Source organism: Hyperolius riggenbachi, chromosome 2, assembly GCF_040937935.1.
Source record: "Hyperolius riggenbachi isolate aHypRig1 chromosome 2, aHypRig1.pri, whole genome shotgun sequence".
NCBI classification, from domain to species: domain Eukaryota; kingdom Metazoa; phylum Chordata; class Amphibia; order Anura; family Hyperoliidae; genus Hyperolius; species Hyperolius riggenbachi.
In genome coordinates, this window is record NC_090647.1 from 318,904,746 (window position 1) to 318,920,797 (window position 16,052).

At 45.2% G+C, this 16,052-nt stretch overlaps 1 protein-coding gene across 2 annotated transcripts in view; it reads right to left on the reverse strand.

The window, feature by feature from the left end:
* Positions 1 to 16,052, reverse strand: part of LOC137544399 (pancreatic secretory granule membrane major glycoprotein GP2-like) — a 100,978-nt gene that overhangs the window by 65,173 nt on the left and 19,753 nt on the right. The window contains exon 1 of one of the 2 annotated variants that reach the window (XM_068265466.1): positions 259 to 337. The exons of the other annotated variant lie outside the window; for it this stretch is intronic. Within the exon in view, the coding sequence (XP_068121567.1) occupies positions 259 to 304 (46 nt within the window). The 5' untranslated portion in view covers positions 305 to 337. Of the gene's footprint in view, positions 1 to 258; positions 338 to 16,052 lie in introns of those variants that run through there. 2 annotated transcript variants of the gene reach the window in all.

Sequence of the window (16,052 nt, forward strand, 5' to 3'; positions counted from 1 at the left end):
TTTCTTTTTTTTTTTACAAAAACCACCATCCCCAAAGTGGAAATTCTACCAAAAATAATATCTCAGACTTTACCATGTCTGAGCAGGTACCATATATTACAGGTGAGTACTGCTAGCACCAATCAGTGTCTTAAATTCCACCATGCCAAGCAAATCTATCTTAATTTTCCCATTTTCTTACTGGTCTTTTCAAACTCTCGCATGAAAACTAAAGCATTTTAAGTCTCACTTCAAAGCTAAGTAAACAAAGAGCATTACCTGGAGTCAATAGCGTGAGCAGAAAGAGAGTGCACAGCAGCAGCATTTTACAGCAGAGTGTGAGGATCTACAAGTGAACAGAACAATTGAAGACATGGGAGAAGCATCCTGCGTAACAAGCTAAAGGGAGTGGTGAGAAAAGAATGCTGCACCAACTACAAATAACTGTATTCACGCCAGTCTCTCAACTATAAATAAAGGCAATAGCTAGGTGTATACATGATTGCAAATCGTTGCTTACGTATGACATGTTTTCATTTCGATTGGCACGTTTGCCTGATTAATAGGTTCCCACGATGATGGCAGAGGGATAGTATGCTAAAGAATTCTTACTGTGAATTGAGTTAATACTTTTCATTTAGTTGAAACCCAACTGCACAACCCCTGCATCAATAAAACCTATTTCTCCACTGCCTAATATGGTTTACTAGCCGACCCGTGGCGTAACATACGCCGCATACGAGGGTAGAGGGCTGGAAGGGGGTATTGGGCACAGCGGTGGGGAGGGGGTTGGACCTCCCCTCAACTGGGTCCCCCATGTGTGCTCTACCTCCAGCTTAAGCTCAGCAGGAACCCCCCCCTCACCTTGGTCCCCCATGTGCACTCCCCCTCCTGCTTAAGCACAGTAGCAGCCGCTACTATTAGTAAGAGGCAGCGGGCGGGGATGACTCACCTCTTCTGTGTTCCATCGTGCGTTCCACTGTCGTCACTTCCTGCAATGCCGCACACTGTATTGGTGTAATTTGCCTTTTTAAAACAAGGAAATCTGCAATAATTCAGCTATAAGTGAACATTTGTGGTTATCCACAATGCACTGCTACTAAATATGAAAATGACCCCTTTCCCCCCTTGGTAAGCCAAGCAAGCATCCAGAGCCGCTGGTGTGTAGCAAGCATATAGCTTTAAATTTTACACAGTCATATCAAACCCACATGTAGACAGCCAGTTTCAGACTTTTGGTCCTCATCAGTACATGGCAAGGATTGATACGGCTGTATGAGATCGGGCTTGGACCAGTACAACAGAGTAACCAAGCAGCTGAGGGTGACCCAAACCACTAGTAATGTATAGGGGGATGAAAGGGACCAAAAAGACCTCCTACTAAAAAAAGCAAAGCTTGGTGTAATTTGCCTTCCTAAAACAGAAGGAAATCTGCAATAATTCAGCTTTAAGTGAACATTTGTGGTTACCCACAATGCACTGCTACTAAATATGCAAATAATTCCTTTTCCCCCTTGGTAAGCCAAGCAAGCATCCAGAGCTGCTGGTGTATAGCAAGAATATAGCTTTAAATTTTACACAGTCATATCAAATCCACATGTAGACAGCCTGTTTCAGACTTTTGGTCCTCATCAGCACATGGCAGGGATTGATATAGATGTATGAGATAGGGCTTGCACCAGTACAACAGAGTAACCAAGCAGCTCAGGGTGACCCAAACTACTCGTAATGTATAGGGGGATAAAAGGGACCAAAAAGACCTCCTACTAAAAAAAAGCAAAGCTTGGTGTAATTTGCCTTCCTAAAATAGAAAGAAATATGCAATTACTCAACTATAAATGAACATTTGTGATTACCCACAATGCACCGCTACTAAATATGCAAATTATTCCTTTTCACCCTTGGTAAGCCAAGCAAGCCTATAGCTTTAAGTTTTACACAGTCATATCAAACCCACATGTGACAGCCTATTTCAGACCTTTGGTTCTCATCACTACATAGGCTATCATTCATAAAGCATTTCCGCATGCGGAAATGCTTAAAACAGCTGACTTTCCCGCACACGTAGCAAAATCTGCATTCATAAAGGCTCCTTCCGCATCAAAAGCTGACATTACCGAGCAGAGCGATAAATCACCGCCTTGTGCGGTGATTGTTGTAAAAAATGTAGCAAAATGTTAATTCATAAAGATCACCGCAAGTGGTGTGAGGTCGGGAAGTCCCGTCCCTCTGATGTGGCGATACCAATGTTAAGTGAATGGAGACACAGAGACCTCCCAGGCAGCTGCAGTAGAGCGGAACACAGAGAAATGTATCAACTCGGCAGCTTCCGTGTCTTCGCAAACCTACCGCCTGCCTAGTTCGGGGAATCTCCGCACTGCTACCGCACCTGGATACTTTTTTATGAATCAGCAGCCAGAAGTCAAAAACACCATCAGTGGTGTTTTCCCACACTGATTCTCCATACCGACAGCACTTTCATGAATGATAGCCATAACAGGGATTGATATGGCTGTATGAGATAGGACTTGGACCAGTACAACAGAGTGACCAAGCAGCTCAGGGTAACCCAAACTACTAAGAATGTATAGGGGGATAAAAGAGACCAAAAATCCCTCCTACTAAAAAAAAGCAAAGCTTGGTATAATTTTCCTTCTTAAAACAGAAGCAAATCTGCAATATTTCCGCTATAAGTTAACATTTGTGGTTACCCACAATGCACTACTACTGAATATGCAAATTATCCCTCTTTGCCCTTGGTTTGATATGACACTACTTCTTCTTCTTGCTTGGACCAGCCCCTTCTTCTTGCTTGGACCGGCCCTGGGGGCAGGGCGCTACTTCTTCTTCTTGTTTGAAGGTTGAGGCACTTACTCTATTATATATATAGATAAGTTTTGTGAATAAATACTTGATTGTTGTTACTGATTGATTTTTACTGACCTGGGTTTGGGGTTGAACCAAGCTAATCAAAGCCTCTAACTCAGGGGCGTAGCTAGAGATGACTGGGCCCCATAGCAATTTTTTTTATGGGGCCCCTCCACCCCCCCCTTTCCTCCCGGGCCTCAAACCCCAACATCAACACACTCATCCCGGACCCCCAACCCAGACAAAGATTTTCCATCTAGTCCAAACAATATTTTTAATCGATTTGTGGTTAAAATTTAATCAGGCCGGATGAAAATCTCTGTTGATTAAGAGTTAGCGCTCTAAAGGTAGCCATACATTTATCAATTTTTCCATTCGAATTCCAGGAGATTCGATCACCATGCCAGTCGTCATAAGAGTCCTGCACATGCGCAGTTCTCTAAAGATTAAAGGCAACCATCGTGATGACGTGACGGTTTCGCTGTGGTGCATACTCGTGCAACTTCACCCGAAGTCGCCGCATTACCAGAGCTGCCAGCAGGAGAAAGGAAGGGACCAGGATGATGGGGACCTTGCGGACTACAGTGGGCTGGAGGAAGCCCCAGGTAAGTTCAGTTTCTTTTTTTTGCCTCAAGTCAGGGTCCGTTTAATGAATCTACCAGGAATCTATTGCCCTAAATTCTCAATTAAGTTTCAATCTTTAAGCTAAAATGGCTCAAAAATACTCTTCAGACTAGACTTCAGGAGAGGTGCGAGAGTGTATCAGGCGGACATAGCGCTGCTCTGAATCAAACAATGCAACGCTAAGGCTCGATTGATTCCCCATAGATTTCACAATGAAATTTAGAGAGAATCTCTGGGCAGTGTGTGGAAAATCGATCCCTCTCAAATCAGAATCTGATCAAAGGGGTAGATCTCTCTGCCGCATCAGGTGGTCATCTCAAAATGTAAGGCTAACTTGACTGTAGAAATTTAAAAATAGATCTCCCCCTATGGGAGCCTTCAAAAAAGGGGTGTCAGTGGTGTCGGGAAATCAGTACCTGTGGGCTGATCTATAGCCCCCCAGCCAGGGGGCCCCATCCATGCTGCCTCCTCTGCTCTTCATGAATAATGAGGCAGGCGGAGCAATGCGCATCGGGAGATGCAGTACACCAATGTACTACATCTTTCTGCATTACTGTCTAAAAAGAGCAGAAGTGTCTACCCCGCACACAATGATTGGGTTACCTTTACCGCTGCTGGTATCAGCGTTTCACTGTGCCTTCACGTTTTAAGAGCATCAATCAGTTAAAATCAAGAAAACATTCCGTGGGCACCAGTTACTTTGAGCTTACATTTATTCCAGGAGCATGTGCAGACTGATGACAAAATAAACGATGTAAGATCTTAATACATCACCCTTCCGGGGCTGCAAACATTCACAGAGATGGTGTTCTTGTCGACAATTGTTTCGCGCTAAAGCTAAGCTTTTTCTTAGACTTGACTCCTGGCGGGGAGAAGCTCGCCGCCATCTCAAAAAGCCCGGCGTTATAAAGACGCCAGGACATCCTCCATTAGTCCGGAAACCCTCCTCCCCCTGCTATCCCTAGGCGGAAGTGCGTCAGCGCTCCAACTTGGAGCGCATCTGCGCGTAACCGCCCAAGCCGGAACTCCGCCGCTTGCCTGTCGCACTCAAGCGAGACAACATTCGCTTGGTGCGTTACTAGGCAACTCCCAAACATACGGAGCGTCCCACCGCGGACAGAGAGAAAAGTGTCCGCGGTGCTGGGACGTTTTGTGGGGTTCAGACACAGGACAGCAATTGGAGGAGGGATGGCCGGACAAAGAAGAAAAGGAGCACAGGCTGCACAATAAGGATAGGGGCATATAGGATACATAATCTCTGTGAATGTTTTCTTGATGTTAACTGATCTTTCTGCATTACATTAGTGTACTACATGTTGCGTCACGCATTGCTCCAGCACTCATTATTGGTGCAGACACAAGAGAAGAGGGGACATCATGAAGGGGGCCCTGGATGCTGTGGGGCTACGGATCAGCCCCCCACAGGTAACAATTGCCATACCAGCAAACTGATTTTAGAAGCTCCTGTAGGGGTAGATTTATTTTCAAATGCACAGTGGCCTACTGCCCTGAACCACATTCAAATTGGTCACTGGTGGTCTAGTGTGGTGAGGGCTAAAGGCCCATACACACATTAGATAAAAAATGGCTGAGGCGGTTGCTTCCAACTAATCCAGTGTTTGTACATTTGAATTGATCCCCTCAGCCAGCGATCTGTGGCACAGATCAAGTTGACTGACTGCTGGACGAGAGCATTTTCTCTCCACTCACCCCCGTCGCCGAAACACATGACTACTTCACTGCTCCATCATCCCCCCCAGGCTACTGATGCGTATGTACAGTATGTACAGTATTGGCTCTACAATGTCACCTTAGGGATCAAGTAACAATCCCTCATTGGCGATTTTCTTTGTACAAGCTTACCTGCTTCTGCTGACAGTGGGTGGGATGGGTGATGGCATTGCTGTCCCCTCCAGGCTCCAGCTCCCTACAGTGGCACTGGTGGGTGGGTGGTGGCACACTGTGCTGCTGTCATCCCTGGCAGGTCTCTGCCTCTTCAGACTTCAGCTTTCCAGCAGGTGAGGTGGGGCACTGGCAGGCAGGTGACTTAGGTGAGATCAGATAAGGTTAGGTTGAGGACTGAATCTCACAGGCTGGCAGCAGCAGAGAACATTATTGTCCTGCTGGCTGTTGGTCAGTGAGTCCCCCTGCAGCCATTGCCCCCTCTTCTAGGTGTTGTGACAGACCAGACAGGCGAGGAGGGGCGGAGCTACGAGCAGGAGGGGTGGGGAAATGCACAGCTCTGTATGGGAGAGGCAGAGCCACAAGCTGTAGGGGTGGAGCCATCTTCGGGGGTGGAGCCACCACCAGCGCTGCTCTTCTGTGCTCCGGTCCTCCAATGAACTAACCTACACCGTCGAGCTAACCCACATCCCATTGACTTTACTATCCCCTTCTCCTCCCTAACCCTAACCCTTAACCCTCCTGCCTATGCATTTTTTCAGTGAATGTAGGCACATTCGACGGGTAGGCTATTTTGTCAGCAGACTGGCCCAGGCAGGCCGGGGCCAGAACTATAAAGTAAGTGTCGGGGAAAATTAATATGTAGAGAGGTGGTGGATGGAAAATAGTTCCATTCCACCTGCCAGCCTTTCTGCAAAGAGCGGCAGCGTGGGGACCGTAGGGAGGGGCATGTCACTCTGGCAATCCTAACCTGGCTGTGGGCCCATGGATTAGGGAAAAAAAGGCAGAAAACCAAAAATATATTAATATAAAATGTATGTGTCACAAGGCCTCATTAAATATACCAATAATGCTTTATTCCAAAATGCAGATGTGCCTAAAACACTTTTCTCCCGTAGATACCAACGATAAATGATGCAGCAATTCTCCCCATCATATTAAAAACAAGTGTCAATAGCGGAGATTATTGCTATAACGCTGGTTACAAAGGTACTGTAATGATCTGCTCAGCTGCCTGTGCAGGCAGGCAGCTTTTTGACCATTGTTTAGGTTTGCATGCTGCAGGACTCTGGAAAGGAGAGCTTCTGTCAGTTTTGCAGCTTGTGTTTGCTGAGGAATTTGCATACGTTGTCATGCAAATTGCCTGGCCACATTCATTGGAGGCGTGTACTATAAGTACTATGTGTTTCCCACAATGCTGGGCTGGTCATAAGGATTCCTTCCTGTGAAACACTCCTGGAGGAGTGTCAGCCTTACTCTCTGTTTGAAGATCAGCTTAGAGTAATTTCTGAAACTGCGCTAGGCAGGTTCCCCTAGTGCAGTTAGGATTGCTTATCTGTTTTGTTTGTTCTGTTGCGATTGTCCTGTCCCAGCGGTGGTCGACAGGAAATCGTTCTGATCTCTGTTCTTGGAGTATAGCTGGTGCAGCGGTTGCTACCAGCTATGTCTTCTGATCTGTCTCACTTGGATTGCACTAGCATCTTGCGCTAGCGCTGTGGATCCTTCTGTTTTGTCTCCTTGGATCGCGCTAGCCACTTTCCGCTAGTGCTGTGGATCCTTCTGTTCTGCCTTCCTGGATAGCACTAGCATCCTGCGCTAGTGCTGTGGATCCTTCTGTTCTGCTACTCTGTCTGCCTGGATCGCACTCGCCTAGCGCTAGTGCTGTGGATCCTTCTGTTCTGCTACTCTGTATCTGGATCGCACTAGCATCCTGCTAGTACTGTGGATCCTTCTGTTCTGTCTTCCTGGATCGCGCTAGCCACTCTCGCTAGTGCTGTGGATCCTATCTCTCGCTTGTCCCTGTTTTCGTGTGTCTGTCTTGTCTGCTACGAACGCTTGCTGGAGGCTCGGTGAGGTAACCGTTAAGCAAGCGCTCGCGTCCTCTGTTACATGTTTGTCTGTCAATGGTTAGTTAGGCGTGCTTCTCTCTATTGTGCTTATCACGTGGAGACCGCGCATGAACACGTGCACTGTTGCGAATGAGTGTGGTGTTCGCGTTCAGTTAGCGTTTGTTATTTTCCGTATCTCCTCATTGTATGATTTGCTGTGCCTTTGCTATCCTCGTATTCTGAGAAAGTTCCACAATCGTTACAGGTACCAAAATTGCACAATGTAAACTGATTTATCTCTGGCCAGAGAATAATATCATACATCACTTGTGTCCGTGCCATCACCAGAGGTGGATTTACATCACAGGAGCCCATAGGCACAGATGTGCTGGCACCCTAGACTTCGCCCTCCATGAACCTACAAACCCCTGCCAAACTGCATTGCAAGTGTGTTGGCTGGCCCCACTGTCACTTCTTCCTTACTTTCTTTGCCTGTCATAGGTAGCTACAGGTCCCCCTTATTATTAGATAGCCAGAGGCAGAGCCAGTTCTAGACAGGCACATATGAGGGAGCAGTCAAAAATAGGTAGGGGGCATCATGTCTGAGGACATTTTCTGTGGTGAAAAAATGGGCGTAGTCATGACGTCATGTGGGCGGGGCTAACTGTCTGTAATGTAGTTATACCAGCTAATGAAGTTACATAAAAAAATATGAAGTAAATGCACATATTGACAGACAGCATTACCCCAGTAAATGCACGTAATGAGAGACAGCGTTTCACCAGTAAATGCACGTAATGAGAGACAGCATTTCACCAGTAAATACACATAAGAGACAGTGTTTCACCAGTAAATGCACATAATGACAGGCAGCCTTTTGTCACGTTTTCGCGAACGCATGTAAATGCGCCCAAACTATGATCTGGAGAGCCCCTTTAATTCATTAGCCTGGCTTTTAGAAACTCAGTGCTCTTCCATCTCACCACCCCTGCACTGAGTGAGTGTTTGTTTGTACTTCCCAAGATCCCCAATAAAACCCTAAAACCAAAGCCATTCACATAGCTCACAGATCTACTACAAGGAACTGCTGATAAGAAGCAGGATACAGGAACGCATCGTAAAATCATTAGGTGACATTCCTGCCTGTCCTGCAGATACCTAGAGACTTTTGATATCTCATTTCACAGTAGTCCATAATTCAATGGATATTGCGGAACTGTTTGGGCCCAGCGGTCCACAACTCGCAGTGCGTCATGCGACCAGCGTAGCACACTATCTGAGACGTTAATCGATCACATAGCGGCCTCACAGCCTGAGATATCGATTACCTAGACAGGGAAGGTGTCACTCCAAGCGAGTTTGATATCGATTGGTTCAGCGCATGATGACGGAATGTAAAATGTTGGGTTTTATATGATATGTCAGATATCCGCTGAGTTATAGCATACTTGGAGAAACTGCCAATTCTGTCCCTCAGACAATAGGGGCGGACTTCAGCAGCCTGAGGTCAGATTGCTAAGGGTGGAGAAACCTCTCTTGTTACCGTCCACACCCTCTGGCAGAGAACGGGTTAAAACCGACTGACACTCAGCCTGGAGTGAGAGACCCCAGCCATCCTGTACCATCACGGATTTGGGCTGGATGATAAAAGGATTAATACCAATTCCACAGAACTTTCCAGAATTGGACTTTAAATCTTCTGTTGGACTTCATATCGCAAAGGACACGGTAACTTGATAAACTGCTCAGACTGTAATCGGCTATTATTTTCATATTGAATCCTTATTATTTCTGTATCAATTTGTTTCTATTGCTCTATTTTGTTCTGCATTATTTCTTTAAATAAACGATTAAAAAAATCGTTCGTCTAAGTGCTGTTCTGAAACAAATCTCTGCCAAAAGAATTCACATCTTTGAAGAGAGACATGTTACCATAACTGTTTTGATATTAAATATTGTTAGTTTTGCTATCTCTAGAAAGGTTGTCAAATTAACCCTTTTTCCTACAGGATTTAGCTAGAGTTAGAATTAGCGCATTCGCACGCTTTTATTGCGGATTGGTGGCAGCGACCTGGCCTCTATATGAGAGCACAGATTGTATCAATTGTATATACAATTGAAATTGGACTGTGTGTGGACTCACCAACCAATCCAAAAGGTTACTTTGCCTGCAGTTCTGACTGCCTTCAGGATTCCCTCAGGGTCTAAGCCTTTATGGTAAAGGGAACAGGAATTGGTGGGTGAGTGCGCATACGTCACATTTCACCAGTAAATGCATGTAATGAGAGACAGCGTTTCACCAGTAAATGCACATAATGACAGACATCATTTCCCCTGGAAATGCATGTAATGAGAGTCAGCGTTTCACCAGTAAATGCACATAATGACAGGCAGCCTTTCACCAGTAAATGCATGTAATGAGAGACAGCGTTTCACTAGTAAATGCACATAATGACAGACAGCCTTTAACCAGTAAATGCACGTAATAACAGATAGTGTTTCACCAGTAAATGCACATAATGACAGACATCATTTCCCCAGGAAATGCATGTAATGAGAGACAGTGTTTCACCAGTAAATGCACATAATGACAGGCAGCCTTTCACCAGTAAATGCATGTAATGAGAGACAGTGTTTCACCAGTAAATGCACATAATGACAGACAGTCTTTCACCAGTAAAGGCACGTAATGACAGATAGTGTTTCACCAGTAAATGCACATAATGACAGACATCATTTCCCCAGTAAATGCATGTAATGAGAGACAGCCTTTCACCAGTAAATGCACGTAATGAGAGACAGCGATTCACCAGTAAATGCACATAAGAGACAGCGTTTCACCAGTAAATGCATGTAATGACAGACAGCCTTTCACTAGTAAATGCATGTAATGAGAGACAGCGTTTCACCAGTAAATGCACATAATGACAGACATTGTTTCCCCAGTAAATGCATGTAATGAGAGACAGTGTTTCACCAGTAAATGCATGTAATGACAGACAGCCTTTTACCAGTAAATGCATGTAATGAGAGACAGCGTTTCACCAGTAAATGCACATAATGACAGACATTGTTTCCCCAGTAAATGCATGTAATGAGAGACATCCTTTCACCAGTAAACGCACGTAATGAGAGACAGTGTTTCACCAGTAAATGCACATAAGAGACAGCGTTTCACCAGTAAATGCATGTAATGAGAGACATTGGTTCACCAGGTAATGCACATAATGACAGACAGCCTTTAACCAGTAAATGCACGTAATGACAGACAGCCTTTCACCAGTAAATGCATGTAATAAGAGACAGCATTTCACCAGTTAATGCATATAATGACAGACAGCCTTTAACCAGTAAATGCACATAATGACAGACAGCCAGTGTCCGCAGTATAGATAAAAAAAAAGAAAGTAGGACCAACATATAATGGGTCATAAGCCTCCTTAGTATAGAAAGATCATTTCTTTTATTGAAATATAAATTAGACACAAAATATCAATATAGCAAAATGTAAATGGGACATCCCAACAAGAATTTGAATATTAAAAACGTATATAAGAAGCGGATTCAGCCATACCTAGCAGCTTGTGTATCAACAGGGCTAAACTATGTTGAGAGGTCACACAACCCTGCATGCCAACATAAGCTCCGCGCAAGCATACAGATGCCATGCAAAAATAATACATGTGTATGCAACGGTGGGGGGCCCCCTTTAAGAAAAAATTCCTCTGATAACGGCTAATAGTAATGATTTTTTTGCAATTAATTTAGGGTTAGCTCCGCCCACAATCTACTTTTTTAGTGGGCTAGTCAACAAAGACATTCCAAGACACAAGCCACTTCATGGTCCTTTTTTCTTCTTTTTTCGTCCCCAGTATAGGTAGCCAGGTGTATAGCTGTCCCCAGTATATGTAGCCAGGTGTATAGCTGTCCCCAGTATATGTAGCCAGGTGTATAGATGTCCCCAGTATATGTCGTCAGGTCTATAGGTGTCCCCAGGATATGTAGTCAGATGTATATTTGTCCCCAGTATATGTAGTCAGTTGTATAGCTGTCCCCAGTATATGTAGCCAGGGGTATATGTGTCCCCAGTATAGGTAGCCAGGCATATAGCTGTCCTTAGTATACAGTATGTAGCCAGGTGTATAGATGTCCCCAGTATATGTAACCAGGTCTATAGGTGTCCCCAGTATATGTAGTCAGGTGTATAGCTGTCCCCAGTACATGTAGACAAGTGTATTGCTGTCCCCAGCATATGTAGCCAGGGGTATATGTGTCCCCAGTATATGTAGCCAGGTGTAAAGCTGTCCCCAGCATATGTAGCCAGAGGTATATGTGTCCCCAGTATATGTAGCCAGGGGTATATGTGTCCCCAGTATATGTAGCCAGGTGTACAGCTGTCCTCAACATATGTAGCCAGAGATATATGTGTCCCCAGTATAGATAGCCAGGCGTATAGCTGTCCCCAGTATATGTAGCCAGGTGCATAGGTTTACCCAGTATATGTAGCCAGGTATATAGGTGTCCCAACTTTATGTAGCCAGGACTTACCGTGTCCCAACTGCCAGTGTAGCCAAGTATATAGATGTCTCCAGGTGGGCTGGCAGTGGAGAGAAGAGGGAGTGATGGGCACAGCGGTGGGGAAGGGGGGACGTCTCCCTCCCCCTCTTCCCTCACCTGGGGCTCCCCCTCTCTCGCTCTTCACTCCAGATATGAGCAGCTGGCAGTGGCGGCAGAACACTTCCTCTCTTCCCAGCGCGCGAGAGAGATCTGTGCGCCACTACTCTCTAGTCTCACATCTGGAGGGGGGAGCAAGAGAGGGGGAGCCTCAGGTAAGGGAAGGGGGGGTGGGGAGACATTCCCCCTTCCCCACCGCTGTGCCCATCGCTCCTTCTTTTCTCTCCGCTGCCACCCCACCTGCTTGCGGGAGCACAACATTTTTTTGAGGGGGCCCCGCTCTCTATTACCCCTGCGTAGAGCCGGCTCTGGCCAGAGGTACCCTCAGTATTAAGTAGCTAGAGGCACCCGCAACTGAAGGGAGATCTTGTCAGTGGAATGCAGAGAACTGGGTAAGTAACGTGTAAAATAGTCCACTTCACTGCTAGCAAATCAAGGAATATGGATGAGTCTCACCCCTTTATGGATATGTAGGATTAATTCATGTTGCGACACTCCTTAGTTGTATTCACTTGTGTGTGCGGGGCTCTGGCCGGAGATAGTATCCCTCTGCTTTGCACTGCCGCCGCCAGCACACGGAAGACGTCAGCTCGGGATCTCGTAATGCGTGGTGTGGAGAGCGCTGTAGTCCGCGCAACCGCATTTGGTCTGCCCACCTACGCATTTCACATCCCCATTAGATGTTTCATCAGGGTGTGGCCAACCATGTCATTGCGCACTTTTTAACCATGCTCAAGCCACACCCCTTACTCGCTGCCATGGCAACCCCACAATCTATTGCACAGCGCACTCAGGGGCTGCTAGGAGCGTCCAATGCTCATTTCAACTATGCAGATTCTCCACATTTTACACAGCTCCGATCAGAGGCAAAACAGTCTTTCTGAAACACATTTCCTCTCATGCCGACTTTACTAGGATAGCATCCAGATAGCTGAGCTTTACCAGTCTTTACATTATTTACATCACAACTCCACTGCATATAATTATTTGAAGGAAAGGATCAATCGGTGGTATTTCTAACATCAATTCAATTCATATGTAGCATATTTCAATATCTCTGATATTTTTGATGAATGTCACAGGCTCAATCCTTATGTGGCACCACGACTACTCACTGCGGATCCATGCAGGTAGCATGCTCTTCCCATATCACTCAGCACCTAAAATGACAGAACACTACTTGTGGCCTAATAAAACCATTCCCACACAATGAACCATGCCCCTCCACAGGACTATATTGCAGTTACCCAGCCACCTCAAGCCTCTTCATTTCCCACATAGGCATTAATTCTACCTGTTACAATTTAAAAAAAATGCATTCAGGCCAGAAGGGGAGACAGTACCAAGTTTGAAAATCCACATGGCCTCCTTGTAATAGAGAATTTCATCATTCACCCATCCTGCCTGAAATTTTCAAGTTGTAAATTTCTTTGGCGCTAGTCCCCTTTAAGCTATTCTGATGACATTCCATATAGTGGTCATAAATAACCCCCCGTGGCCTTGCCTCCTGAGGTTTTTGCCCAAGTGCTCCAAGACTCGATCCTTCAACGCTCTTTTTGTTTTACCAATATATTTCAGTTTGCATGGGCGCCCTATCATGTGGACCACTTTAGTGGTCTCGCAATTGATAAAGGATCTAATTTTAAATTCAGTACTCCCTGAACTGTTTGACAATACATTCGAACAATTAACATAGGGACATAATTTGCACTTGGAGCATGTGAACATCCCCAGAGGTCGTCTCAGGTCTAACCAAGTAGATGACTTCCCCTGCCATTCACTATGTATCAATCGGACCCTTAAACTAGAAAACAAAAATAGTCAGCAGGACAGTCGGGTCCTCTGTTGTGGTTAAGGGCTCCGGGCCCCATAGCAAATGCTATGGTTGTTATGGTGATCCCTATGCCCATGCTCTACCTGCTAGTTAATTAGTGTACTGCCAGTTGGATAATGGCAGCACATCTATCCTTTATGATAAAACGATGAAAAACGCAATTGCAGAGAAGTACAATCGCGTAGTCACATATAACTACTTCTATGATTATTATTATTTATTATTATTGATTTATAAAGCGCCAAGATATTCCGTGGTTCAAACCAACAGCTGTCCAACAACTGTTCCAGGGCCACAAAGGGTCCCCTTTCTCAAGGCACTGATGAGCACATCTTGTACTTTGTGTGCTTTTAATGAAAGAAAGTACATGGGACTTCGAATAGCCAGAGGTGTGCAGACTTAAATGTATTACTTTTCTATGTGCATTGTCAGGTAAATGTTCAGGCATTTCAAGAATGCTTAGCTGTCTGTACATATGGCATAGCTGCAGATGGTAAAATATGCTGCACTTACAGTTGTCCCAGAAGAACGAAAATAATGATATGACAACCAATATGTCTGGTTAGACAGAAAAGCAGGAAAACGAGACTATAGGACTGAATGCACCAGCAAGCCTGCCGTGGCCAGACCACTGGCTGCTAGAACTCTCACACCAATGCTGTTAGTCTCATAGGCCTCGATTCACAAAGCGGTGATAACCCAGTTATCACGCCTAAAAGACTTTAGGCGTGATGACCTTTTCACCACTGAGTTATCACCGATTTTTCCTGCTCTTCGCGCGAAGTGAGAGCGCGCGCAAAGTCCCATAGGGCTTAATGGGAGCTTCGCGCGAAGCGTCGGGTGTTGCGCGCGCACTTACGCGCGTGCGCGCGTACGCGCGTACGCGCGGCAACTTCGCGCGAGTTTCTTCTTATCATGCCTAAAGTGACTTTAGGCGTGATAAGGGCCTTTTCACCACGGTGCTAACACTTTGCACCGCTTTGTGAATCGAGCCCATAGTCTCATCATAGTCACCTGTAAAGGTCAGGCTAGTAGTCCATCCTCCTGCACAATTAGCCAGGCAGGTAAGGCACATGAGCCGTCAGCGATGCAGAATTGCCCTGATAAGCAGTTCCACCATTTTGCATTACCTGTACAGCAAGTCTGGGGGAAGATCTGCTGTCACAGTAGCATCCATCAAGTACATTATCAGGGAGATCAGGGCAGTTGGCCTTGAGTGCTGACTTCTTAGTGCAGCCAATGACCTCATATCTGCCCCTAGTCAGTGCTATTGGGCCTGATGGGCCATGAAGACACACCCCCTGGAAGCTTTGACGGTCCCTTCTTTTGGGATAGGTGTGAAGGGTGGCGCCAAGGCATGCATCGAAAAAAGTGCTTGGGGCCCAGAAAAGTCAATAGTATATCGGTATTATATCAGTATTATTGGTATTCTATTCAAGGAGAGGAAATATGGGCACAATATTTAACGGGTGCCATGGCCGCCAAAATTTCCCCTCCTTAAAGTGGACCGGAACTCAGAACTTCCTCTCTGCTCTAAAAGATAAACAACAGCATAATAACCTTTAAAGAAAAACCTTTCTTTAAAGGTTTCTTTACAGCTGATACAAATCCTGAAATAAATCTACATTGTGTCTACTTCCTGCTTTTATGGAAACAGACATATTGTTAACATCCTGTGCCTACAAGGCAGCCGAGATACCTGAGCTGACACAGCAGAGATATCAAATTACACTTGTGATTAGTCACAGATGAGGGGGAATTAGGCTAAACTGTGTAAATACATACAGGGTGCATTTATTTATGTTTTCCTTCTGTCCTGTGCAAGAGTTCAGGTCCCCTTTCCTTTAACGATAACTCAATTTTCTGTTTCCAAGGCCAAGGGCTGGGTGGTGCTGTGAATTCCTCTGCAAAGTAGCAGGCCAGCAGAAGATGGTACATGTGCAGTATTCTGCTGTGGTAGAGCAAGTTTTTTTATGGTCGCTTATGAAGAAATCACAGACAGTAGGATAAACCCAATATGCATACTTTTTTTACATACTTTCCATGACATTATTGATGGCTGGCAACACTCATACAGTCCCTATAAAAAGTGTTTACCCTTTAAAGTTTTCATGTATTATTGTAACAGAACTATAAAAGTTGAATTTATTTTTTTCTTTGACAGTGATGTACAAAAGCATTCAGTAGTACCCATAGCCAGTTTTTAGTAATTACACCCTTGGCAGCGGGGTTGGAATTTTTATATAGCGTGGAAGGATTTATAATGCATCTTGAAGATTTAAAACACATTTAAAACATGTAAGTTTGCTAGCTTCAAGGTCAGTTTAACATTTTTTTCCCCA